Consider the following 27,850-nt stretch of genomic DNA (forward strand, 5'->3'; position numbering starts at 1 on the left):
GCTTTACCTCAGGGAGCGCGGCGCAGCGCGGCCCCCGCCCCACCCCCCTCCCCTCCCGCCGGGCGACACCGCTGGCGGCTGGCGCCGCTTCAGGCCCGCGGCGCCGGCTCGGGGCAGGAGGCCGCGGCTAGGTCGAGGGCTTAGCCCTGGCGTGGGCCGTTAATGGGGAGGGCCGTGGCGTCGGAGAGCAAGGGCCGCGGGCTGAGGTGAGGAAGGGCGGCGGTGGGGAGCCCCGCCGGCGTCGGTTCCGCGTCGCTCGGCGGTTGGGACCAGCGGCGGGGGAAGGGGAGTGGGAGCGCGGCGCTGGCAGCGGCGGAGAGCCGGGCGGCCGCAGTGGAGGTGTGGGAAAGGCGGGGAAAGGAGCGAGTGGCCCCCAGCCGCCGCCGCGCCCCGGCGGGGAGGGAGGAGGAGGAGGAGGAGGAGGGCGCTGGGCGGCCCGGTCTCGGCAGCCCCATCCGCGCTCCCCCTGCCCGGCCCCGGCCATGAATATGTAACTCCCCTCTATTTCCCGAGCTCCATTGCGGAGGCTGCCGCTCGCCATATTGTGCTGCTGGGGCTGCGGCTTCACTGCCGGCGAGAGAGGGCGACGGGAGCGAGCGGCGCAGTGAGGCGCGGCGGCCTGAGGCGGGAGCCCGGCGGGCGGTGAGCGCGGGACCGGGACCGGGACCGGGGCGGCTGCGGTCGCTACCGCTAGGTCTCTCCCACCTAGTGGGGTAGGGGCGGGCGCGGAGCCGCCGGCTGCGGCGGGGTGTCCCGGAGGGGTGTCTGGTGCCGGCAGCGGTGCCCGACCCTCGTGCGGGGGAGGCGGCGGCGGCAGAGGGGCTGCGCCTCCCTGAGGTGGTTGTTATGGCGGGGTGGGGTGTCCCGCAGTGGGCTCACCCCAGGCTGACGGGGGTTGGGGGGTGCTGTCCGGGGAGGAGCCGTGGTCGAGCGGCCTCCCCCGGCCCCGGCTGGGCGGTCGCCGCGCAGGTGGGTGCGCTGCCCGCCCCGGAGTCAGGCGGCTCCGTTCTCCCTGAGCCCCCCGGCAGGCTGGCCCCACCGGGCCGGGGCTGCTCGCCCCCCGCCTGCCGCCCCCGCACGCTGGGGGGTGCCGCCGGGGCCGGCGGTGGGGCCGTGAGACGTGCCCAGACCCCTTCTGCTTCCCCCCTCCCAAGCCTGGCGCCTTCGGCGTTGCTGCAGGGACGCGGGGAGCTCCGCAAGCCCTGAGCCATGCCCGGCGGGCCCGCGTTTGGCCGCGAAGCCCGGGGGGTGCGGGAATATATATGTATAATGTATATATATGTGTGTGTGTATATATATGTGCACACGCACACCCTGGAAGCTGCAGGGAGAGGTACTGTACGCAGGTCTGTTCCACAACCACATACCTTTAACACCAACCCAGAGAGCGAGGCATTCGTTGCCAAATGCCTTACTTGGGAAGGGAGAGCTGATTAACAGAGTCACGGGCCGTTATTGTTTTTTTTATAAATTGCCCCTGCTTAAAATACCATATTCAATATGATTTATTGCTCTGCATTCCCAGTCTTTTGTTTCTTTTAAAGCCCCTGAGCATCACCATGCTGAACAGTATTTGCGAGGTGTGATGCTGATAAACTGGTACTCGGAATGACCTGACTGCTCTTGTGAAAATGTCATTGTCTCCAGCAGGGCATCAGGTGGAGAAAGACACTGTGTGGAGCTGTAGATGTGTCTCCTCTCTTCACACTCGCTCTCACTGCTTCTGATATGAATTTAGCACCTGTTTCTTGCCAGCTTTTATGCTCTGTGGTAGCTGGCTCTTCGAAATCATTTGCCTTCTTTGGACCCACCCCATGGCATAGTGTATATATGAAACGAACACTCTGAGCAATATTCTTCCTGGCATTTTTGTTAAGGTATTTGTTTTTCAGGCTCTCTTCTGTGGAAAAATAATTGGATCAAGTGCCTAATTCCATAGAAATCCAGAGGACAGCTAGCAGAGAAAGATGATTTCCAGTATGTTAAATCATAATCCAGTCCTGTTTGGAAGTGTTTATAACTGTTTATAGCTCTGTGTAATAACTATGCATTGCACGCAGGGTTTTAAGGATTAAAGGAAATCGCTTGCATTTGAAAAAATGTGACTGGTGTGCAGGTGAAATTATTTTTGCTTGGGGAAAATTCTTTAATCAAATATGTGATTCACTCAGTGACAAAGACTCGATTTGTCATAGGAATTCCCTGCAGAGGTACTCTCATTTGTATTCATCTATATTTTCATTAAAAACTTTTGTAATGAGTTAATTTGACATTTTTATACATCATGTCAAGCTCAGAGCTGGCATTCAAATTGTCAGCTAAGACAGAGGTGCTCACTTTAAAAGTAGATGATATTGATAAGCAGTATGTTTTACACTAAAAGATATACTTGTTTGAAGGATTGGCTTTGCCAGTTGTTTGGAGATGGGAGGAATTTTCACTGGACAGATGTTAGTGTGAGCCACAGTGGCATGTTACTCAGTGATGATACTCATGATGCTCATGATACTTCAGTGATGATACTTAAATAAGTTTAGAACATCTTTAGACCTTATTGACCCTGTGAATTGTTATTTACAATGTTTGATAAATACCTTATTATTTTCTGCATTCAGTTTCATAATAATAGTGGGACACAGATTTTGCATTGGAGGAGTTTTTTACTTCTTCAGTGGCTAAAATTTTGACCCTTGGCTTCAAAGCTTTGAAACACCAGCCCTACTGCAGCTGCCAAGAAAAGCACTGCCCATCATGTCTTAGAGTTGAAATAATATGCAAGTGCCAGTGAAATAAATTGCATGGGTCTCCCTTTATCAATGATACTTTGTGTTTTAAGAGTGATGCATGGTAATATGTTGAGTATAAAGACTTGGTTAGGCATCTTGGGTCATTAGAGCAGAATTCTGGCATATTCAGGGCTATGTTATCATTAAATAGAAATATGGTTGGCACCTATAGGAAAGCCATCAATCTTATATGTGAAATAGATGTGGGGATACGTGAATTTCTTCAGCTTTCTTTAAATGTTTCTCTTTCCCCTGCTTAATAAAAAGAATGCAATGGGGGGGAAAAGGCAAGTGGAAAAAGGAGCTTAAAAAAATGAGACCTAAGTCTGCAACTGCTCAGTTGTATTTTTGTGAAAAGGAGCACTGGATCTGCTCTTACTGAAGCACCATTTCAAAGAACATGCGTGAAAGCAGTATCAGAGTAAAGGGATTCCTTCCACTTTTATTTTTTCCTAAATACCCTTTACCAATTTTTTACTGAATAGATCAGCAGTTTAATGATGATGCAAACAGAGAGGAAAGAGATTGGAGAAGGGATGTTGTTGAGCCTAAACTTAGTTCTGCTTGTTGATGAAAATAACTTTGAAGCTGGCCTTTGAAGCTGACCTTAAATTCTTAATTTTCTGAGGGATGAGCAGCATTCAGTATTATGGAGCTCTTTAGACTTGTTGCAGTGGAGAAATATTTTAGGAATTATCCCCGTCTGCCTTCCCCCCACTTCTGGATCGTGGAGCTCTCTTGCAAACATCTGGGAGTTAACAGTAGTATTCTGCTAACTAATTAAAAACCTAATCCATTCTTTATTCTTCACCACTCAAGGGTAACATTAAACTATTTTGGATGATTACTGGGTTTAAACTTAAGTAATAAAACTAAGTAATTAAGTATTTAAAACTAAGTATTGCCCCTGTAGTACTGTTTACAAAATGTACAGTTTTATTTGAGAGAGTCCTTAAAACACAAATTGTTCTTAGCTGTCACCCAGCTTTAGATGAAAGTTGTCTGGTTGCCAAATTAACAGTTTTGTTTCTGTATATTTATTGTAGCTATTAAGTCAATCATACACAAGATGACTTGAGTCTTTCTTTTTATCTCTCAGGTGTTGTGGGGGTGTTTATTTTTTGTTTATTAATAACCAAGCTGTCTTTTGTTCTCATTAAGAAAATTCTATTACTATTGGTTGTGGCTAGCTTCACTACGATAACTGGTAAGTGGGTGAGAAATTTTTGTGGCTATCTAACATGGCTCTGGAAAAACTGAAAACCAAGCATATTTCTTGATCTGATATTCTCAGAATTTCTCACACAATATAAACTCATTAGAATACTACTGCTTAGTGCCATTAATATTAATAAATGTGATGGATAGTAGGTATGTTGTATGCTGTAGAGGATAACGATGTGGCTCACCTGATGTGATCCTAGTAGCCTGGGGAGAGCAGTACACCCGATTTACAGTATATTTGGCTTGAGCTTCTATGACGTTTCTTAAAATTTGCTTAGAAGCATCTTGGATCCTGTAGCACTGCAACAAAGCAGTCAAAGCAGTAGTCCAAGAAGCTGACGAGCAGGCTTTCATGTTTTCTGCTGGTGGAATGAAAAATAACAAACCCACATCAGTTTGCCAATGGATGTGGAAGCAGATCCGTGCTGGCTCCTAAAGCATTGCAGTTCAGGGTCTAGTGTGGTCATTTCAACGTGTCTTCAGTTTTAGACTGTCTCGCAACTGGATGGTGAGCGAGCTGTTCTGAGGGCTGGAACAGCCACTGCAGTGCAGTGGGGGGAGCAGAAGGTACAGCCCTGAAGCCTATTCTAACAAGTGAAATATGGACGTAATGTATCAGTTCTGTAGCTCCTGATAATTATCATATTAAAGTTATCTTCATGTTTGCAATGGAACAGAGTGCAGGTTTTGAATTTGGCAGTGCCTGACACCAAAACTGTCAGGAAGGAACATGAAGGTTTTGACTACATGTACCTCTGGCAGGGGTTTTTTATCTGGGTGAGCACAGTTTTATATTAAAACTGCAAAGTCCTGAAGGTGAAATTGAAACAGTGTGTTTCATTATCACCACCAAAAGTGGGTTGAGTTGTTGGGTAAAAAACAGCTGCCTTTTTTTTTTTTTAACCCTGGTGTAACTGTAGCTATAGAAGTGATTTCTACCAGCACAGTCATCAGTCAAGGACTGTGTTTCTCCATGTTCCCAGTATAAAAACTGAAAGTAGAAGACTAGTTTTCTAGAGACATAGTCTTTGATGCTGAGCTACTAACAGCACTTGTGGAGATGGGAAAGATCATTTGAATTGTAGTGCAAGTATAGTCATAGGATTTCTATTAAAATATACAGCAAACTAAAAGGCTAACAGCAGGGGTAGTGAAATGATCAAACTTAACCTTTATTGATTGAAGCGGTCAGTTCTCGCTTTTGGCAGATGTTATTTCAGGGAGGCAACAAGAAGTTGGTTAGCCTCAAAAAACATGCCAGCAGTGCTGTGAGGGTAAGAAAGTACTGTAAAAACAAAAGCACTGGTTCTGAAGCATAATTCTGTGGCAAGGGGGTACACTCCACAATAGCAGGGTACATGGTGTTTTGTTACAGTCACATCCATGTAAATGTGGTCTTTTACTGCAGACTGTGAGTTCCAGTGCCCTATAAACGTGCTACTAGACAATGAATTTAAAAAAAAAAAAAAGTGATTAAAAACATCCTAAGGCAACGTGTATCATTTCTGGCCTGTTTGTATGTATTTAGTTGCTGTGACAGATGCAACTTTTCTGGAGTTTGAAGGTTTACTTTTGTTTGCTCCCAAGAGTTTCCAGTCCTTTATTCCTCCTACTCTGATCTGATACAGCACTGAAATGAATTTTAGGTAGGATTTTAGAAAGGCATTTTTGCTTTTCTCCTTCACAGTTGGTTATTAATTCTGAAATCTAAGGTCGAGTTAACTCTTAAGAGCTTAAGAACTTAATTAAGAGCTCCAGTAGCGTGCTTCATAATATGAGAAACATTGCATAAAATTTAACAAATAACAGAGAAAATGGCAATTCTACTCACTCCCCCAAAGAGTTCTGTTTAATATTGTTACTTCACAGGGCTAAATTATGGCTTAGTAATGGCTGTTTTCCTTTTTTGCATAATTGTAGGCGAAGTTCTTTGGGAAATTTTAGGTCAAGTGCTTGTCTGATTTATTGGCCCACATGAGGAGTGAAAAGGTACTGTTCCTGTAACGGTTTTGTTTTCACTCCTGGCAGAAGGTGTTACGGTTGTATCATATTTTAGTACTCACTTTGGAGAAGGTATAGATGGTGCAAAAGGGTAGTACCAGGATTTTTTTAGCTTTAATGATTAAAATAATCTTACTACCTGTTGCATTAGAACAGTGGACAACATTTGCTTTTTTTTTTTTTTTTGTACCAAAACCTGAAAAGTTTTCTACTTAATCCCTCTGAGATAAAAAAAAAAAATCTAAGCTTTTTAGTTTAGGAATTGCCTGGTTTTGGAATGTGATGAGTTTGCGCATGTATAGGTATGACAGCTAGAGGAAGATGGGTGAATTCTGGACTACCTGGAGGCAACTAACATGATATAGAGAGAGCTCTCTGCAAATGTTGTAATTTTGTGTATTCCGGTTTTTGTAGCTCAGGAGATGTCCAGGAGGGTATGATACAGAACTGTAAATAAGAAGTTGAACACTAAGGGCTGAGGCTATTGACAGTAATGGAGTCATCCAGGAGGCAGTGTGAAAAGGCCACCAATCCCCCTAGCAGGGCATATAGAACTCCTTAGAATAAACTCAAAGTTGAGCATCAGCTACATAAGAGCAATGTACATGGACATATAGTGCTTATACGCTATTATACTTTACTGCTATAAATATACAGAGAAGCACCAACTTAAAATCACATACTTCTGTTGTGTCCAAAAGTACGTGACTGTTCTTAACACTGTGATAAAACAGCCTTGAGTATGATCAAAAGTTTAATTTGGTACTTTTTTTATCCTAATGCTCTTGACATCTAAAATGGGAGGATTATCTCTCTTTGGTCACTTCTGTTAGCGTTAGATTAATTGAATTCTTTCATAGGTGTACATATGGATAGCAGATGGTTTGTATGAGGTCATAGCACAAATGTTTCTAAAGGCCAGGATGAGCAGCTTGACTACCAGATTGGAAATGCTGCCATACTTCATGGATCAATTCATTTCAGGTCCAGTAAATTGTGAATGGCAATTAACTGGAAGATCCCACGTCTTAAGGCACCAGGCAAAACACTTTCTTCCTTAGGAGAATAAATACAGTGAAGAAACTGTAAAAGACCATGTGCTAGCAAGCTAGTGTGTTTCAGAAATGCCAGTAGTATTTTTTTTTTCTCCGCTGTCAGATGTTATCTGTCCGGTAGCCTACTGGATGTTTCATAATCACAGCATTAGGTGTTGTTATTTGGTTTTCATGGAAGGATTTTTTTTTTTTATGTTGAAGAGAAATGCCTATTAAGTTTATGGGGCAGGTTGTGGGAAAATGGGAGTTTGGGACTAGTTATCAGGAAAACTAAAAACTTGGAACTAGTGTGATTGAGAAGGACAATCATGTTGGGAAAATATCTGTAGTGTTACTGACTGTCAAGGCTGTTAAACTGCACTGGTGCCTCGGATTTGTCTGCATTCCTCAGTTTTACTGGCTGCCTTGGGACATTTTTGAGTTTGTGGTCTTGAATTAATTATACAACTTTTTTTTTTCTTCCCCTCCTCTCCTGGCTGGTAGGGCTCTAGGGCAGAAGTGAGGTTGTCTCTCTTCATAGACTGACAAACTTTGGATTTCTCAGTTTGACCATCTGAAAATGCAGAGCTTTATAATACTTGCTTTGGGAAAAAATGCAGCTTCCCTCATTTTTATGTACTTCCAGTGTTGAGTGCCATAAAGTAACTTCTCAGGTATTTGAGTCTCTTCTGGGTGAAAAGCTTTGTTATCAAAAGTAATAGAATAAGAGGAAAAAGTATGAATCTTTCTAGGGTGACTTTTACAATGGATTTCAATGAGCTTCACATTTTGAGAAATCTAGACACAGTTTTAAGTGGCAAATGAGAGAATCTGACAAACTGTCTTAAAGATTACATGCTTTCAAGCAGCCGTTAGAAATCCATACACACAATGTCTCCTAATACGCATTCTGGTGACACAATACTATAAAGAAAAGGAGGGCATGTTATTTTTTCATACAGAACAGGCTGGACTTGTATTTTAAATGTAGAACTTGGCACAGCCTTGAGTGTGGGGAACATCTGGCACTCATATATGTACAAATAATTTTATTGTATTAGTAACTTCTTCATTGTGCTAGTTGATCAGTTATCTAACATACAGTGGGAGTTGGATGTACCCATCTGAAAGTAAAATTTGTGTTTCACTTTAATACTAGTTTTCTGGTTTTATTATAGCTAAATTGTTTTCTCGGCCATAGTGGGGCTATGTTGATATAATTGATCAAAATTGAATGAAAATTAACATTTGAATGTTAATTTCTTCATTTACTTCTGTAAATAAAGTAGGAGCATAGGATGGCAAGGAACCAGATGGAAACACTGTTAAAACAGGATTGTCAGGATGGTTATCACATTGTGTTTATTTCTCAGTGTGCATCAGCTATCCTTCAAGTGGAACTGAAATTGGAATGACTTAAAAGTAGTGAAAGGGTAGACCTGCTTTAAGTTGTTTCGTCACATTAAACGTCAACCATAATGTGCACTGCAGTCAGATTGCTGGCATTAATATACATTATTATTTATGGTAATGTGTGGTCTCAGGATAGTCCCAGCCGTTCTTTATTTTAATACATTTTTATTCACTTAGTTTCTGTTTATTTTGTTTAGCTCGAAAACAGGTTTCCAGGTTTACTCTTTAAGAATGAAATACAGAACCCCTTAAAAATGGACCTGGGAAAAAAGGAGAGAGGATGCTTAACTTGAGTGAGTGCCTTGTGCGTAAGAGCTTTCCTAAGGTATGGGTTATACTGTCAGCCTTCGAGCAATCAGAAGTGTGGTCTTTGTACCATTAATCATTTGTCCCGGGAAGAGTGTAAGGGCAGCAGTGGAATCGGCAGTGGAGGTAGCTGGGGGTTTCTCTCTGGTCTTTGCTCTTGCAGTAGGTTTGGAGAGAGGTGGAAGGGCAGACAATTCCTGCAGTGCTCTGGAGGCTTTGGGTGATTGTAGGGGGATGTAGGGGTAACAGTGCCTTTCCTTGTGGTCTTCGGGAAGGAACTGGGGGAGGACTGTGCTGGCATTTGTGAGGATTTTTTGGGGGAGTGAAGGTGGTGGTTAGGATTGTAATGATGCAGATGGTTTTAAACACGCACTACGAAAGCCCAGTTCAGGATCCAAGGATGGTGCCCTGACAAGAATCTGATTCCTTATTACCCAGCAACACTGTTGCCCTTGCAGTTGCTGGTGTGCTGGTTTCATCTCTTTCATGGAGCATATAACAACAAGCTGTAGCTACGTCTCTTCTACCTCATTTTTTTCTAATTTGGTGTTTCTATCCCACAAATACAGTCCTAGGATGTGTTTGTTTGCAAGCTGATATATTGTAAGGGTGGCAAGCACAGTGTAAATTATTTGTTACCAGATTTGACTTCTGGAGCGTGTAATTGCTATTTGAAGTTTCAGCTTCATAGTTTGTATTAATTTGGCATCTTTAATAGTCTTTTAATTGGCTTTGATTGTGCTTTGCAGATGACAGACTTCTAGTTAATGTGTACAAAAGTATTTTAAACACTGGCTTTGTGTAAGCATTGCTAACCAGTCATTTTTAAATGTAGTACGCATTTACAAAGGAGCTCACTTACATTACTATAACATATTAACTGATAAAGTGTTTGGTAGTAATTTTGAGATTATCCCGTGAATGTACTTTCAGGTGTTCTGTGGTAGTAGCTGAAACTATTCACTTGGTAACATTCAATTTGTAATCTATATCTGATCCTCTTGAATTTGCAGATTGACTACTAATCCGTCGCTACTTACAGCTCTATTCTAACAGCTACGAAGTTAAATTTGGGCAGATACCTTCAGCTCTCAAGAGGCCTGCTTTTCAGTAGGTGGTCAAAACCTGAGGCATTTTTGCTTGCTGCTGGTCAATTCAAATGTACATACAGGAGAGAGAAACTGTATTCTCAGAAAACAGTTGTGTGGTGTTTTGGGTCTTTGTGAATGTTACTGCTGATTCCACAAGTTCTCAGAAGATATTTAAGGAAAGTGTTCTCTTTCTTAAATGTGTGGTTATATCATGTGTTTATAGAGGAGACTCCCGTCTTAAGCAGACTTGCTGGATGTTTTTTATAATGCATTAGGTATCCAAAGGCTCAATTCCCTTGGTGCTGTTTTCACACAGTTCAAACAAATGGACTCTACTTTGTATAAACCTAGTGGTCACTGTAGTCCCCAAAAAGCCTTTTGCTGTTTCTTTTGTGGGTAAGGAGGATGTTCATATAATCATATTTGGCCACATACATTGTTAAAGGTATGTGGTGTAGGAGAAGGTCCTGTTCAGGTTTCTTCAGCTTTTTATTATGGCAGTGCTTTAGTGGCTGATTAGTGTTAGTTGCTGTTGGCTTTTCTCGGCCCTGTCGTTTTCCACACAGTAAAACTAAGTATAGATGTCTCCAACAGTGAGATAACCCCAGAATTAGAATAATTTGGGTTGGAAGAGACTTCCAGAGGTCATACAATACAACCTCCTGGTAAAAGCAGGGACAATTAGATCAGGTTGTTCATGACCACGTCCAGTTGAGTGTGACTGTCTCCAAGAATGGACATCCCACAACCTCTCTGAAGTGACCATTTATTAGTGATCCTTTTGCTGTGGCTTTATGCTTTCAGTATAGAATTAGCTTCCCCTATAAATTTTACTGCTCGACACTTACCAGTTTATTCTGTCTGTCCATATGCCTTTTGTCATGGCAATACTTTCTCATTTTGGTTTTGATAGTTTATGTAATTGTTGCTTTATGTCTGGCTCATGGCATGAGTCCACAGCACAAGGTCCTAAAGATTTTAAATGGGCTTTTAATGACTGTAAGAGATTATGATGGATACCAAATCATATCTTATCTCTTAGATGTCTGCAAGACTGACAACGTGAACCTTGCATGTTGGAGGTGAGCTGCAGTACAGAGGTGCTCTGTTTTGATTACAACTCTGAACATGAATCGATGATCTTGAATTTGTTGTTAGCATAGATCATGACTGATTGTATGAAGAGAAGATGACTGTACACGTGGCTAATATAATACTGAATTTAATTTGCAAATATAAAGAAAACCTTCTCAGTAAGCAACGTCGTGACATTGAACTTGATATTGGGAGGACAAGGACTGATAGCTGAATGAACTAAAAACACTTTAGTGAGACATTCCTCTCTCGAGCTTACCCCCTTTTGAGATCAGTATATAATTGTAGTGAATGCAGTATCAACTTACCAAGGGACAACTTGAGGAGTGGTGACAATATGAGTAAACAAGCAGAAGAGGAAGGGGAGGCACAGACAAATACAGTGACATACTTGTTCAAGATCATTGAGCAGTTAATTTCAGAGCTGGGAATAAAATGAGCTCCAGGCCAGAACCTGATTCAGCTGTCCCCCAGGAATTTTGAGATCCAGAGATGAAAAAAACTTCAGAAAAGAGTGAATACTAAAAGTACTGGATTGTAATCTAGTACTAGTTGTCCTAGATTGCTTTATATCCAGTTGTAATCTGAGCTGCCAGTGAACTGCAGTGAAGATTAATTTCTTCAAATACAGTGTGTATCCAGAAATGTTTGGGGTTTTTTTTTCCAAATCAAGCTCTTAGCCAGAAAGTAAAAGCAGCAAAAACTTAAATTTCAGAATGCTTTAACTGAATAAATTGAAATGAATGATTGAATTGAATACTTTGTCAAAACATGCAATTTGTCCCTAATACTAGTCACAGTATCAGGGAGAGTGAAACGTAAAAGTCTAATCCTGTTAAGGCTTCCAAGTAACTGCACTATGATACCTGTTTTTAAAAGAACTAATCCTTTGGAAAAAAAAAAATTGGAATGGTTGAAGGTGCTGTTGAACTTGGCATACCAAATAGACGTCTAACTCTCTTACTGTTTTAAGTCTAAATATTTACCTTTTAAAACTTGGAACAAAAATCAGTTGATTTCTAAGGATTTAATATTGTGTAAAAATGTGTGTATTATTTTTTTTTTAAAGAGCCCGATGCAATTTTTTTTCCTCAAAAGTATTTTTTCATGAAGGTATCAGAGATCAGTACAGTGTTTTGAGTTAAATAGCAGCTGGTACAATTGTGGCCACACCTGAGCTGGGTTTGTGGGTTATTTCTTCCAGCTGCTTGGTACCATTCCAACCCTTTCTCTGATCTCAAGGTATGCTGACACAGCCATGCGTGCAGTTGCTCTTTAGTCTTTGCCTGGGCTAAAATAGGCACTGTAGAGCGTTTCGGAGAATAATTCAGGTTGTGAGTGTTCTCTGACGGCAGCCAGTAGAAAGTCCCCTGCTCCTCGGTTAAAGCAGGACCACCATCAGGGTTAGTTCAAGCTCGAGCTTATGAAATCTTAAATTTTCACAAATGACAAATTTTGAGAAAAAAAGACTAAGAAGCGGTTATAAGTTGGCGAATCTAGGGCTGGTAAATCTCTGAAAAGGTAAAATAGGGAAGAGCAGGAACAGTGACATGCTGCTGCTGAGCTCCTTTGGCTGCCTTGCAGCCAGAACAGCCTGCCTGCCTGCAGCTCTGAGTGGTCTGAAGTGTACTTGTTGCCAGTTGGATTTTATTTTTACTGGATAGTTTCAGGAATGGGATACCCAAATGCCAACCTACCATGGCTCAAGACTACATTTGAGCAAATAATTAAGTGTCTTTCAGTATAAGAGCTTGTAAAGTGGATGTGGTGTGTGACAAGTGAGGATGTTGCTCTGCTGGAGTTTTTTTTCTAAGCACACTGGAGAGACTCGCCTGCATAAATTCCCTGGTCGTAAGCAGGCAGGAGATCAGAGGGGCTTTTCTGATGGGGTCTTTCATACTGTTTTTTCCTATAACTGCCTGCCTGTTTTCCAGCGCTTCAGGAACAAGACTTATTTTGTTGTTATGTTTTTAAACCTCAACCATTTGTCTTCGAATTTGTTTTGGAAAATAGTCTACAGATGGATGAGCAGAAACAGCGAGATTGCATAAGCCCTGTTTTCCAAGGAAATCAGGCTTCAATAGCAAGTCTTTCAAATGAAGTGATGCGGTACTTGTTACTGAAACCAGCAGGCTCATCTCCTAGCTCTAGTTAGGGGGCTATTCAACTTGTGGATAAAACTTGGTTATATAAAGTCGATGAAAAGTTTCCAAAGCTCCTTAAGAACAGCACAGGTGGGTTTTGTTTTCTTTTGTTTTTAATGCTCTGGCAATGTGGAGAACTGAGAAACAGCCTGGGTACAAAGAAATCAAAATTTACATGTTCTGATAATCTTTAGCAATCTCCCTGTTTCATCTTCCAGTTTTCTTCTATAAAAGACACGAAGCAACTAGGCAAGTTTTATGACTCCATACTAAATTTTAGCTTTTTTCCCTTTTTTCAGATGCTGTTTGGAACTGGGGAGTGACAAGGAATCAAACCTGAAGAGATTCATAACGTTTCTAGTTCTCAGATTTATAATACATTCTGTTGGCTGTATCAGTCAGCTCTTGATAGTGACAGATGTGCATACTCTGTAATTACAAAGTTTGTGCTTAAGAGTTTTACTGTGTTTGAAGACTGAGTCAGCCTGAAGGATTGCAGGTGTCCTTATAATAATATTGGTTATGGGTTGTGGTTTGGGTTTGTTGTTTTTTTTTTTTTTTTATGACTGACAAGAGTGGCCCTCTGGCTATAGCATAAATTACAACAACTAGTACTTGTTAGTAGCTCCAAGAGAAAGATGTTTGATCTGCCTACAGGAATGTGGCTTCTCCCATTCATATTGCCCTGTTGTCATGTGACTGGTTGCTTTCCTCTTATATCCAGAGGGTATAGACAAGTCATAAAGGTAAAAAATGATAAAAGGTATAAAGTCATGGTGCGTTAGAAGTTTTTTCAAAAACTTAATGTTGAAACAAGGCTCATGGGGTGTATCTGACTTCACATTGTTCCTAGCGCTAGCACAAGTGACCTGTGAAGAAGAGATCCCTTCTTCATTTATAAAGTGGAAAAGATCTGAAATGTTGAATAGCTGAAAACTTAAGTAGATATTGTTGTGATGAAATCTGCTTCATATTTTGAGTTGGAAAAATGAGCATGAGAAAATTGTTATGTAAGACTTTTTTAAAAAAAAATGCTGAAAGGGATGCAGAGGAATAGTGAACTATGTCAGTGAAGATCCAACTGATCTTAAGCATGTGAGATTTCACTGGAATAAATTTCCAGACTAAAGAATAAATGTGAGGCTTTGTATTTATTCTGTATCTTCTCTCCCCTTGCCAGTAGTAGTTAATAAAAAGTCTGTTGTACCTTCTGTCTAGAAACTTTCCACTTTATATTTTTTACTGTGAACAAAGTGTCAAGAACAGAAAAAAACCTTTCTTTGGCTCATGAAAGCCTTTTCCTAATTTTGCAGCTTTAGAAAAGATCAGCTAGTCTGGCCTGCACTATCCAGGATTTCTTTTAGCAGATGCCTGCTTCAAATCTAGTAGGAGTGGACTGTCCTAAAAGAAAACAACTAAGGAGTAATCTCTGTATTATTGTTGCAGGCTGTAAATGTCGGCACTGTCAGAACATATAGAAAAAGCCCTTCTGTCAGATTCACCTTCATACCGGGCAAGGTGTGGTGGGTTGACCCTGGCTGGACACCAGGTGCCCACCAAAGCCACTCTATCACTCCCCCCTCCTCAGCTGGACAGGGGAGAGAAAATACAAACAAAGGGCTCGTGGGTCGAGATAAGGACAGGGAGACATCACTCACCAGTTACAGTCATGGGCAAAACAGATGTGACTTGGGGAAAATTAACTTAAATTTATTGTCAATCAACCAGAGTAGGGTAATGAGAAATAAAACCAAATCTCAAAATACTTTCCCTCCACCCCTCCCTTCTTCCCAAGCCCAGCTTCACTCCTGGATTCTCTACCTACCCCCCGCCCCAGCGGTGCAGGGGGACAGGGAAAGGGGTTTACAGTCAGTTCATCACGCGTTATCTCTGCCACTTCATCCTCTTCAGGGGCAGGACTCATCACACTCTTCCCCTGCTCCATCGTGGGGTCCCTCCCACAGGACACAGTCCTCCACGAACTTCTCCAACATGGGTCCTTCCCATGGGCTGTAGTTCTTTGCGAACTGCTCCACCATGGGTCCCTTCCATGGCATGCAGCCCTTCAGGAGCACACTGCTCCAGCGTGGGTCTCCCACAGGGTCACAAGTCCTGCCAGAAAACCTGCTCCATGGGCTCCTCTCTCCACAGATGCACAGGTCCTGCCAGGAGCCTGCTCCAGCGTGGGCTTCCCACGGGGTCACAGCCTCCTTCAGGCACCCACCTGCTCTGGTGTGGGGTCCTCCATGGGCTGCAGGTAGATAGATATCTGCTCCACCATGGACCTCCATGGGCTGCAGGGGGACAGCCTGCCTCACCATGGTCTTCCCCATGGGCTGCAGGGGAATCTCTGCTCTGGTGCCTGGAGCACCTCCTCCCCCTCCTTCTTCACTGACCTGGGGGTCTGCAGGGTTGTTTCCCCTACATGTTCTCACTCCTCTCTCCGGCTGCGGTTTCTGTGTGCCCCGCAACTTTTTTTCCTTCTTAAAAATGTTATCACAGAGATGTTACCACTATTGCTGATGGGCTCGGCCTTGGCTGGCGGCGGGTCCATCTTAGAGCCAGCTGGTATTGGCTCTGTTGGACACAGGGGAAGCTTCCAGCAGCTTCTTACAGAAGCCACCCCTGTAACCCCCCCGCTACCAAAACCTTGCCACACAAAGCCAATACACAAGGAGAGCTAGAGATGGTCTGTCCACAGCAACTCAGGTCCACAGCTAGCACAAGAACAGAGAGAACAGTGGAGTCGAGTCCAGTCATGTCTTCCTCATTAGGTTTTTTTCTGCTGGAGACCAACAGATTAAATACCTGAAAATGAACTCAGCAGTGCTGTTTGGGATGTGCTTTGAAAATGACTGCCTATCAAGAGTGCTTGCTTACTTAAAACATGTCAGTATAGCTGCCTAACTATTTGCTGTTAAACCTGAGAGCAAGGGGCCAGTGCAGTCTCCTCCTGCTTGGTTGTAAAGCTTGACTTGAGAGTCAGCTAACTGCAGAGGATTTTCCTACCTCTGTTCCCCAAGCGAGTGGAGAAGATCAGTCATTGATGAGAACATCTAAACAGCTGGTTTACTGGTTATGATTTTGAGACTGGTAGTTGATAATTGGTGGCTATTACATGGTCAGTGCAATTTTAGGTCAAAATGCCTCTCCTGATTGTGGAGTTTGATCTTTGATACTGGTGCCAGCTGTTGATTTGCTGTATTAGATTTCAGCAGTGTGAAAAAACATAATCCAGTCTGATGTCCAACAACGTCATAAGGAAGCGAAGTCAAGCCTCATTCACGTGCATTTTTCCGGCCCAATATAGATGTGGAATTTCTAGGGGAACAGGGTAAAAGCTAAGGAGGCTTATTTATTGATCATCAAGCAGTGTAATGTGATTTTTTTGTTGTTGTTGGTTGTGGGAGTGGCTTTTCAGCATGTTTGAATTGACCATGTTTCCACCGTTCCTCAGATTTTGACTTCGTACGTACCAGAGGCAGAGTGTGTTTGCTAATGATAATGTGTATCTCTCCAGCTTTTGGCTAGCTTTAAGGCCACTGTTTTTCCTCTTAAAATTTGAAAGTGCTATCACTGCAGACCTTAGGGTGAGAATGAAGCACTCAGCATCTCAGATTAAAGGCCTTTAGAATAAAGCCGGTCAATTATTTATTATGACGCTTGTAGCGTGTCTTCGGCAGCATAGCCTCGGGCTTGTAGGCAAGGTTGCAATATAAATTATAGTGTTAATACACTTGTTCTCTGGATTGATAGGTTTGCTGACAGTCTGGCACCTGGAGAGCTGCCGTTCTGTGTTACCAAGTGTAAGCATGCAAGTTTAGGCAAGATACTAACGTGTGCATGCGATGATCTCTTTACTATGGGGCCGCTTAGATGAGCTCTTTACTGCGATGGAGCTGCATAAATGTTGGGAGCAGGTTTTTCTGTTAAGAGAGGCTGGATTTACTGAGAGTTAGTTGTCTTTATCTGCTGCAGTCTGACTGTATCCTTCAGCAGATTTTGGGAAGGGTGTGAATGATTAGCAGCTTTGTGAATTTTTCTCAGTAGTTAAAATGATAGTTAATTAAACGTGTCAACTTTAAAAGCACTCAAGAGGAGTATCCAGTGCACACACAGAATAATAATGTTGGGCCTCTGTTAGAACAACCGACTGGCAACAAGACATAACAAAAATCCTTACCCCAAAGGGCTTGACTTCTTGTATGCCTGGAATTACCTTAAATAATAGTGGATATTAGAACACAGAGCAATATTATTTCCTTTCTTTGCCACTAGTACACTTTTCAGCATTGCTTCTTTGCTGAGATATGTCACTTAATACCATCATTAAATTCATAGCTCTGAATAATTTAAATAAAAAGCCGAGAATCCTGACAGGACAGCCCAATGCTTGGTCAGACCGGGAGCTGACAGTCTGCACCTGGGTTGTGGTGGCTTGTCACTTTTAATGGGGAGGTAAGGTCCTAACTGCACATCTTACTTTTCTGATCCACACAGAGGAACATGTCTCTTGTGACAAGTAAACTGTATTTTTAGGGCACAATATTTATATAGCAAAAATTAGAGTTGATGGTCTGTCATCTCCTAATTATTTCTTTTGACGCCTCTTCAGACCCTTATTACTTATTAGACATAATAGTGGATGTGGCTACTTTATGTCACGCTTTATTTTTTCCCCTCCTTTTTTCATAAGGTGAGAAAACTCTAATTTCTGTGTCTGGATAAAAGTAGATAGAATAATCTTTGCTGCACTGCTTCTCTTGCTTTTCCCTCAATAATTAATTAAAGCTTACAAAGTAACCTTGTTCTCCAGAGAGGTTGACCCTTTTCATATAGAACTTGATGAATTGCAAACTGGTTTATAATGTACCTGGTAAATGCCAGTAGAATCTGCATTTGGCTGCTGATTTGAAGGGTCTGGAAATACAAACCTAGACTTAAAAAAAGTGACAAAAGAAAGGAAGAAAGCACTTCTGCTTTTTCCACCTAGTAGAAATGTCTGCAACTGCAATCTTGCCTCTTACATGGTGACATTTATTTTTTTAAACATACCACACAGTCTGGGATAAGTTTTCCTGCTTTAAGGGAGGCATGTTTGGAGAGATGGGGAGGATTGCCTCCTCTCCCCTAGTGTGAAAATATTTTCTGTTCACAAACATCATTTTCTTCTGTCGTTTTGACCTGACTTTCTTTCACATGTCTGCAGTGACCGTGTGGTAGTTTTGCCTCATCTCATACAATAATCCCAAAATTTTGATGGGAAAGCATTACAGTTTCTCTGTGTGGTCTTTTTTTTTTGTGTGTGTGTGTTTATTTATGTTTTTTTTTTTTTAATGAAAAGGTGACGTGTGCCTTTGCCTGTTGGCAAGTTCTGAAGCAGTGGTTGTGGGAGTGCAGTTACTTCTAGCACTGTCCATTGACAAGAATGCCCGTCTGCCACTACTGATACAAAAAATGAGTGAAACCCCATGTCCTGGTTTCAGCTGGGATAGAGTTAATTTTCTTTCTGGTAGCTGTTATAGTGTTATGTCTTGGATTTAAGATGAGAAGAATGTTGATAACACATAGATGTTTTCAGTTGTTGCTAAGTAGTGTTTATACTAAGTCAAGGATTTTTCAGCTCCTCATGCCCAGCCAGCCAGAAGGCTGGAGGGGCACACGAAGTTGGGAGGGGCTGAGGAAAAACAGGGTCCTTTATCAGGACAGCTGACCCAAACTGGCCAAAGGGGTATTCCATACCATGTGATGTCATGCCCAGTATATAAACTGGGGGGAGTTGGCCGGGCGGGGGACAGATCACTGCTTGGGAACTGACAGGGCATCGGTCAGTGAGTGGTGAGCAATTGCATTGTGCATCACTTGTTTTGTATATTCCAATTCTTCTATTAGTATTGTCATTTTATTATTGTTATTATTATCATTATTAGTTTCTTCCTTTCTGTTCTATTCAACTGTTCCTATCTCAACCCATGAGTTTTACTTTTTTCCCCCAGTTCTCTCCCCCGTCCCACTGGTTGCGGGGGGAAGTGAGTGAGCGGCTGCATGGTGCTTAGTTGCTGGCTGGGGTTAAACCATGACACCCTGATAATGTGTGTATGATTTGGGTTTCTGAAACGTAAAAACTTCTGACTCCCCCTTCCCATGTCATTGCAAATCAGGTGCACGTCCTGGGGTTGCACAGGAAAACTGAACCTCTTGATTGAAATTACCCAGTGACTACGTTTTACTTGATCTTTCAGTATTCTCTAAACTTCTGATTGGACACCCCTAGCAATGTATTTTCAGGAGGAAAAAGAAAGGCATTATAGCGTGCTTCCAGTGAGCATGTTTAGCTAGTTTTCTGTGTGCATGTATAATTTTGACCTTCCACTTGGTTAGAAAGTAGACCCCACTTGACCCCTATGCACATTTGTAAGTGGATGTTTTATGAGTTTTCCACATCAGGTGGCATTTGCAGCTTTGCGCCATGCAGCCAAGTTTTATGGCCTTCAGTTCTGTCACTTTTGTTTAACAACCCTAATTGATTTTTGCAAAGCGTTCATGCCTGACTGACTCCCTCAATTTTTCTGGACCACTACAGAGCACGGGCTTATCCACGCGTAACACAGTGGAGCCTGGTACTTGGATGAACAAGTCTTCCCCCCATACTTCTGCTGTGTTGTCACAGAGACCGCTGTGTGTGCGTGGCCCCAGGGACTCCGCACTCGCCAGAGAAGCCTGCTTGGGAGAGGAAGCTGGCTCCTGTAGCCAGGTGTACTTGAGTGCAACATGTTTCTCTTCTTCTTCCCAGCCATGTCTCAAGCTGTGCAGACGAATGGGACGCAACCTTTAAGCAAAACATGGGAGCTCAGTTTGTACGAATTGCAAAGAACGCCGCAGGTAATACGTGTTAAAGAGCTGGCCTTTATGGCAAGGCTTTTTTTAATACTTTTAGTATTAAAAAGCTTGATGTTTTAAGATTTTCTTTTTCTTTTAGGAGTATTAACTGCCTATACTAAATGATAGAGTACTTTAAAAAAACGCCTTCCAAAACAAAACCTCTCTCACAATATAAAAAAAAAAGTATGTTTGATCTTTATTTCTTTTTTCCTTTCTTTAGCAGCATGGGTGTGTGTGCTTGATGGGGTTGTGTATGTGTCTTGTTTTGACTTTTTACTATGTTTCTCTTTAAAAGAATAGTAACCCATGCAGTCCCTGTGAGGAAGTTACTAAATTCCATTAAAGAACTTTTACTTTTTTTTATGCTAGGAAGCAATCACTGATGGCTTGGAAATAGTGGTGTCACCCAGGAGCCTGCACAGTGAACTGATGTGTCCCATCTGTTTGGATATGTTAAAAAACACCATGACAACAAAAGAATGTTTGCATCGCTTCTGTGCTGATTGTATCATTACAGCCCTCAGGAGTGGGGTATGTAAAGATTACTACAGGGAAAATGGATTTCACTTAAGATGAAAATGTGATCAAGGAAATCCTTTAAGTCCTGGGTGTTGATGTGGAACAGTTACTTGCCTGTGCACTGCAAGTTTCTGAATGTGTAACACATCTTTCGTATTTCATTCTTGTGTGGCCAGCCATCTGTGGCAGACCAGATCTGTTTTTTTCCTCATATGAAAAATCATCCCATAACTTTGTTTCTTGCAAGGACTTGAAAACCTCTTTTCTTTTTTCTTTTTTTTTTTCAATCCAGTAACAGCAAAACAAAAATACAGTACCTCACTTACAAAAATGAGTCTCATTTCCCTTATTCTTCCTTTTCCTAATGATAAATTGCAAATCGTGTGGCCTTTCAGCAGTAGTCCTGCTTCCAAGCTTCACTACTGGAACAACCTACACTAAAGTACAAATAATTTTTCTTGTATTCTTCAGTTACAAGTTCATATTTTCCTAAAAGCAATAGACTTCTGAGGTAACCAACAGCAATTAAGTCAATGATGTATTTATTTCTGATACTGGCAATTACCTGTGTTCAGAGGTCATGCTTAATTTTCTGTGCCTGTGTAAATTCTGATGAGTAATTAGCAAAAATACATTAGTGGGAAAAAAGAAAACCATCAGGAGCAAGGACACCAGTGTTTCAGCTATTGAGGCCTCTTCCTCTTACAGGAAAAAAAAATGCGTGAACCTGACATTTTTGTTAAATGAGAACAAAACGGTAAGAAGGACAAGACTGTTTTCGTTTTCCCAGTAATTAGTGCTTGAACTATGGAATAGGTTCCTTAATCTTTGTTTTGTCCTGCGAGTGCTAGGAAGACTATGCCTTAATATAATTTCCACTGGACATGCATTTTTTTCTAGGTGAAAATCCATCCACAGGGTTAAGGGAAGAACCGTTTTGCAGAGTGGAACTTTGAACTCTTCAGCGTAAACACAGTTTGCTGAAACATACTTAAAAAAAAAAATTAAGCAGGGAGATATATGTTTGGGGTTTTTGTTTAAATATCTGGAACTACCTGATATGTCAAAAGATAGAATCCCCATTCCAGATTTACTATAAATATTGAATCTTGGTGAGCACTTTGACTAAGAATTGTAGCATTAGGGCAGACTTTTGTTATTGCCGGAGAGTTAGTATTGTTTTCTCCCTTCTCGTTTATGTCCAGCAACAAAGAATGTCCCACGTGTCGTAAAAAGCTAGTTTCAAAAAGATCACTGAGACCAGATCCCAATTTTGATGCTCTCATCAGTAAAATTTATCCAAGCCGAGATGAATACGAAGCTCATCAGGAGAGAGTGCTAGCAAGAATCAGCAAGCACAATAACCAGCAAGCTTTAAGTCACAGCATTGAGGAAGGATTAAAGATTCAGGCTATGAACAGGTACGTAATCCACATAATTTGTCCACATGTAACCTTGTTTGCCTTAACACAAAAAATACACCGTCTGTCCTCACTCCCTGTATAGCCTGAGATTCCTCTGCTCTCCTCTTAAGTCTGCCAAAATAATTTTTAACCTTTGGCAAAATAATTTTTAACCTTTTGTCTACTAATAGAACCCTCTGTATCACTCCCTGCAACTTCTGTGGCAGCCCGATGTAGGTGGCAGATTTCAGTTTAGCTTTACTAAATTATGGCTATCATGACTTAGATAATAAACTGTAATGAATCCCGTACCAACATATTACCATGACATGCGAATAAATGCACATAATACCAGAATGTAGGTTTTAGTTGCAACTTTGTTCACAAGGCTGGAATATATGGTGTTTATACAGTAGTGAAATTCTGGGTGTGCATTTAAACTAAGAGAGCCAGCTGGGAAGGAGGCCTGAAACTTTATGTTGTGGTGAAGCGTGGTGTGATTTATATTTTTAATCACATGTGGATTCATATTTAGATGAAAATAATGGTCTGAAATTGCCTGAAAAATAAAAATAACTGTATGAAGTTAAAAATTATCTTAAAACATGTCTAAAAGGTGTTTGAGGGATAGGAAAAAAACCATAGTCTTGTCTATGAGTATCTTTTTATAAAAAAGAATGATTCTTTTTTCCTTTTTTTTTTTGTTTGTTTTAAACTTTAAATATCTCTGAAACATTTAGTGCTTGTGTGTGCATATGACTAACTTCTGGCATGATGGAGACTGGGAGAGGGAGGAGTTGTACAAGCATTGTGGGCCTGTACATTGGGTGAATTCTGAATGTGGATTATCATTTATTCTTACCTATTTCTGATCAGGTTACAGAGAGGCAAGAAACAACAGATTGAGAATGGCAGTGGAGCAGAAGATAATGGTGACAGTTCACACTGTAGCAATGCCTCAACACACAGCAATCAGGAAGCGGGGCCCAGTAATAAGAGGACCAAAACATCGGATGATTCTGGGCTAGAACTGGACAATAACAACACAACTGTGGCAATAGACCCTGTAATGGATGGTGCTAGTGAAATTGAATTAGTCTTCAGGCCTCATCCGACCCTCATGGAGAACGATGACAGTGCACAGACGCGGTAAATGTGTTCTATTCCTCTTCGTGTATTCTGCTGTTATTTTCTTGTGCTTTTGTTTTCTGTCACTCCTTGGGGCTTTTTAAAATCAATTTACTTTGGTCATACCACTTCCTGTTTAACCCATATGCACTCTTTCCCTCTTTCCATTGCAAATCAGGTAGATGGTACTGCTCAACTATTACCAAAAATACAGTAACAATCAGTTTTAAGCCTTTGATCACAAATAAAGATGTTTTTAAGGGTTTCTAGCATTGCAGTTCATAGTAGGTACTACGATGATGGTATAACATCAGCCCCTTTCCAGTTATTCTAAGATTCTTTGGGAGTAAACAACCTTGCTTAAGTGTCAGCAGTTTTCAGAGCAGCTTTGTGTCAGTGGGATTTGTAGGCTGGAAGATTTTCCTGGCATCTTCCTTCATGATCAGCGCAAGCACAGACTGCAGATTTTGGATCACAGCAATGAGCAGTCTCATGGTGTTTCCTCAGATCTCTTCCTGGCTTTTTCTCCTGTTGAGACATCTCTCTGTAGTGTCTATAAATATAAGCTTCAGCCAGCTTTTCTTTTTGGTTTGGAATTGCAAGGAAGTTCTGGGGGTTGTTCTGAAAGGCAAAGAGAAAGCTAAGCTTCTGGGAGAGGCCTCTGCAGCATTTGTGTCAGCCTTTAATTCTTGCATGAAGAATTGAAGTGAGAACAGATAGTGAGACAATAAGGAAGAGTAACTTCAAGGAGATGCAGAGAGTGTCGTGTGTATAGCTCTTGCACCTTACACCTTTCTGTCCAGGCTCTTCAGACTGTATCTGTACTCCGAAGATATCAGCAGTTGTGAGTAGTTCTCAAAACCCCTTGACAACCTGTTATTAGGTTTTTCATTTCAAGCAGGTGACAGGGCAGTGCTGTCTTCTCTACAAAGAGCAAGAGGGCCTGTGGGAGAAGTGTCAAAAAGATGTAAGGGCACTTTGGAACAATGTAATTTGGTAAGCTGCTTGTATGTCTTGGGTGAAAGCAATTAATGTTCTTTTTTGTGAACTGTCTTTAAAGGCCTTTTCACACTTGATACTTAATATTTGAGGGTGTTCCAGATGTCTTTTCCCTATACTGCAACTCAAACGTCTTTGATTATCTTTGTGGTTGTTGTCACAGATACATCAAGACCTCAGGCAATGCCACCGTTGATCACTTGTCCAAGTACCTAGCTGTGAGATTGGCTTTGGAGGAGCTTCGTAGCAAAGGAGAGTCAAACCAGATGAACCTTGACACAGCCAGTGAGAAGCAGTATACCATTTACATTGCTACTGCCAATGGGCAGTTCACTGTAAGTACAACTTCTAAGAGTAAAACTGAGCATCAATACATCTTTGATACAGATTTGATTAAAATTCACTCAGCTGGACTTTTCCTGAGTTGGTGTAGGGGTAAAATTCATAGCACCAGGTTGTTTATTTAGAAGCTCATCAATTGCTTTTTAGGAAAATGTATACAGCAAAAGCTTGGTTAGTAGAAAAGGAGGCATATAAATTACTTGGGAAAAATCCAGTGATGCCAGCAACTACTAGCTGACTTATGCCATTACTTTACAGTTAATATTGAAGAGGAAAAATATTACTTCATCTGAGAATCTTGTTTCAAAAGCAGATAGCTCTAGCACCAGGAAGCATCTATTGTAAGGTGGCATTTCTCCACTTCTGTGTAGGCTTCCAATATTCCACTATGAAACAGCTGTGAGTACACTTAGGGAAGAATCCCTCCTCTCGGTTGCTGACTTCAGAATATACGGATACAACAACAAGGCAGTATCACAATCAGAATGAACTCTGAGCCTGGTATTACACTTGGGCGTTTATCTGAATAAAGTAAGTCTTCTGGTTAAGAGATAGGCAGATGCTTTGCAGTGAGAGTCTATTTCAAACATGACTACAGACTGTGCCTTAGACAAAAGCAGAGATGCTTCTGGTGTAAATACACATCTACTACTCCTGCTGTTTGCAGAGAGGAAGGAGGAAAACTGAAGTTCACTTTATTTACAACTATATTCACTTTGCAAGAGTGTTTTTCGGTGCTGTTTTAGTGAGTTCAGCAGGAGTTTGGAATAGCTTGCATTGTTGCTTTTTGATGCTGAGTGGTTAGGTAGTAACTTGCGTCACATTACTGGTGACTTCTTTAAAGTCAGTGCATTCCTCTGATTTAAGTAGTCTGTTTCTACAGTGCTACCCGTGCGAGCCATCAGATTTATTTCATTTGTTTTGGTGTTCTCTTCTAGGTATTAAATGGGTCATTTTCCTTGGAACTGGTCAGTGAGAAGTATTGGAAAGTGAACAAACCCATGGAACTTTACTATGCACCAACAAAGGAACATAAATAAGCTGTACTGGAAAACTGAGATGGGACTAACTCTTTTTATAGCTATGACTTCTTTAATATTAAAAGAAGGCACCACCATTATCTTTATGGACAATACATGTGATGCCTTCAGGTTCTCTCACTATACTTATTAATATGATTAGACAGTATTCTGGGTTGTCTTTGATTTAGTCTTTGTTTTGGGTTTTTGGTTTTTCCCTAGGAGACTAAATGACCTTCTCCAGTACATTCCAGTGTTTGACATGCTTTTTTGTTCCTAATGCATGATAACTGAACAAGTGTTCCAGTTTGGAATGTCTTAATTTTGTCCAGGTAAATCTGGATTTCTAATACATTTGACACAGTTATAGTAGCCTCTGTGAAGTATTGAGCATTGGATGGCTAAGTCAGTCTATTCAATAGTAACATATGCCAAGGAATGTGTTAAATGTTGTAATTTGCTAATGGTTATCCATATAAAAGACTGGTAGAGAATTGATTTCTGATAGTCTTGCAGCTAGAGGTAATCTGATTCCCTGGAAGAGATCTGTTAGTCATTTTCTTGTGAACAAACAGCTGTAGTGAGGAAACTGACACTTTAAATCCTTGCTGTTTACTGGGCTTAATACTTCAGTGCAGGGTAATTCATGAGATTGACTGAAATATTCATTAAAAAGTAAACCAAAAAAAACCCCCAAACAACCCACACCCATAACTCTTCCCTGTGTAGAACATGCCAATCTTCATGCACACTGCAGCTTCCCGCCTGGCCCCTGTTGCAGTGTTATCCTGTCCTCACAAGCTTAATTGAAGAAAATCTTCTGGAAGTTCTACAGCCCTACTCTGTTCCCTATAGTAACAGATTTTTATTGAGAATGTATTAGAATGTTCTGTGAAGAACTGTCCTGAAAACTTTTTTTAAAGCAAATCCCTGAAATTCCAGCACGTGGACATAATGCAACATTGAAATGCTTTGCTTTATGGAATTTGTGCCATCCCAGCTGTAAGCTTATCCAGGCTTCAGTTTGAGTAGGGAGGACTTCAACTGTAAGCTGCTTGAAGATTGAATTATTTTTTTTTTGCCATAGCTTTAACAAATGTGGCTTAGCACTTTGGAAGACAATTTTAGTACTTGACAAAGTTTACCATTTAGTGTCTTAAATTTAGGTTCAGGTTTTAAAACTTGGCAGTAGGCTGTTGTGTAACGTCCAGTAGCTACCGTTCATCTGCATGTTAAAACTCCTCTTCCCTTGCTCTGGACCTTGTTGTCACTTAATGGGGGCTGCTTTATCTGTTAGCATTCTGTCTTACGGGAAATGTTACCATGAGAGATTCCCTTTGCTGTAAGACTGGCTGATGAAGCGTTCACCCATTCGCAGCTGAAGCTAGAAGCAAAAAAATGTTGCCGATAGGTGAGAAGTAATATACTTTAAACCATACAGTATTGTTCCTTCTTTGTCTTGCCCATAGTTAGACTGGTTTTGGCATGTGGTACGTAAGTATTCAGATGCTCGGGGATTCTCTTGGGAAGGAAGTACCCTTCCATCGCTTCTGTCTTTCAAGCCTAGCACTTGTAAATACATGTCCATTCCAACTGCTGTTTCAGATCAGCTTTATCCCGATGTGAAAACTGTACAGGCTTCTTTGAGTAACTTAATTATTTTGTCTTACTGGAAAAAACTTGGGGTTTTGTGACATGAAACGGAAGTTTTCAGGCCCCAGAACACAGAAGGGGCAGTTTTTAAGGAAATACGTTATTCATGACTTTCTGTTGAAACGCTGCATTGTATAGATTAGTAGTGCATGTCCACTAAATATAATCTGGGGGATGGGGGAGCAGTGATTATAAATGCTTTAAAATTAATGGGGAAACTTCTAGATTAGTTGCAGGATACCTTCCCATTGTGATAGCTAAGGTAATGTCCAGTCCCTTAAGCAAGAGAGGTGTTTGTGAAGCTGAGCAGTCTGTCTAGGAGCTGTCTGTCACTTTGTCCCCAGTTCTTTAAAAAGCGTGGGAGAATGTGAAGCGCTTATTTTCATGTTGTAGTGAATTTACTGAATATTTATGTTCTTTAAATATTATATATATAATGTAGTTTGATTAAACCATTGATTGCACTGTGACTCTTTAGTGCTATAAACTATTTTATTTTCAAAATGACTTTACTCTTCCACCTTTTAAAGCCATGTTATTTTTTAAGTACACAACATGTGTTAGGTACAGATATGCCTAATAGCTCTAGTATCCAACTAAAGTCACACTGAAATTCTCAAACTGACAATAAAAGCAGAAATGTTATCAACAACCTACTGGAAAGTCCAGTGCCGCTTCCTCTTATAATTCATAACAGAAACCCTTTGGACAGTTTTTGTTTGTTCGTTAGTGCTGCCGTGTTTGTGGTTGCCCAGAGGGAAGGGTGAGGAGGTGCAGCTGACCTCCACTGGTGTTGATCTGAGTTGAGTCT

At 41.4% G+C, this 27,850-nt stretch overlaps 1 protein-coding gene across 4 annotated transcripts; it reads left to right on the forward strand.

Moving 5' to 3' along the window:
* The first annotated feature begins 98 nt into the window (after window positions 1-98).
* RNF2 (ring finger protein 2) lies at window positions 99-27,695 on the forward strand. 4 transcript variants are annotated; one of them, XM_030032754.1, is made up of 7 exons: window positions 99-206; window positions 19,888-19,976; window positions 20,346-20,506; window positions 21,701-21,916; window positions 22,775-23,047; window positions 24,189-24,360; window positions 25,306-27,695. In XM_030032754.1, exons 2-7 carry the CDS (start codon window positions 19,890-19,892, stop codon window positions 25,405-25,407), a joined length of 1,011 nt encoding a protein of 336 aa, XP_029888614.1. In that variant the 5' UTR covers window positions 99-206; window positions 19,888-19,889; the 3' UTR covers window positions 25,408-27,695. The 4 variants fall into 4 exon arrangements, with proteins under 4 accessions (XP_029888614.1, XP_029888615.1, XP_029888613.1 ...); XM_030032755.2 differs by lacking the exon at window positions 99-206 and adding an exon at window positions 434-573; XM_030032753.2 differs by lacking the exon at window positions 99-206 and adding an exon at window positions 521-642.
* Window positions 27,696-27,850: the final 155 nt, after the last annotated feature.

The sequence above is a fragment of the Aquila chrysaetos genome, chromosome 12 (assembly GCF_900496995.4).
Source record: "Aquila chrysaetos chrysaetos chromosome 12, bAquChr1.4, whole genome shotgun sequence".
Classification (NCBI taxonomy): domain Eukaryota; kingdom Metazoa; phylum Chordata; class Aves; order Accipitriformes; family Accipitridae; genus Aquila; species Aquila chrysaetos.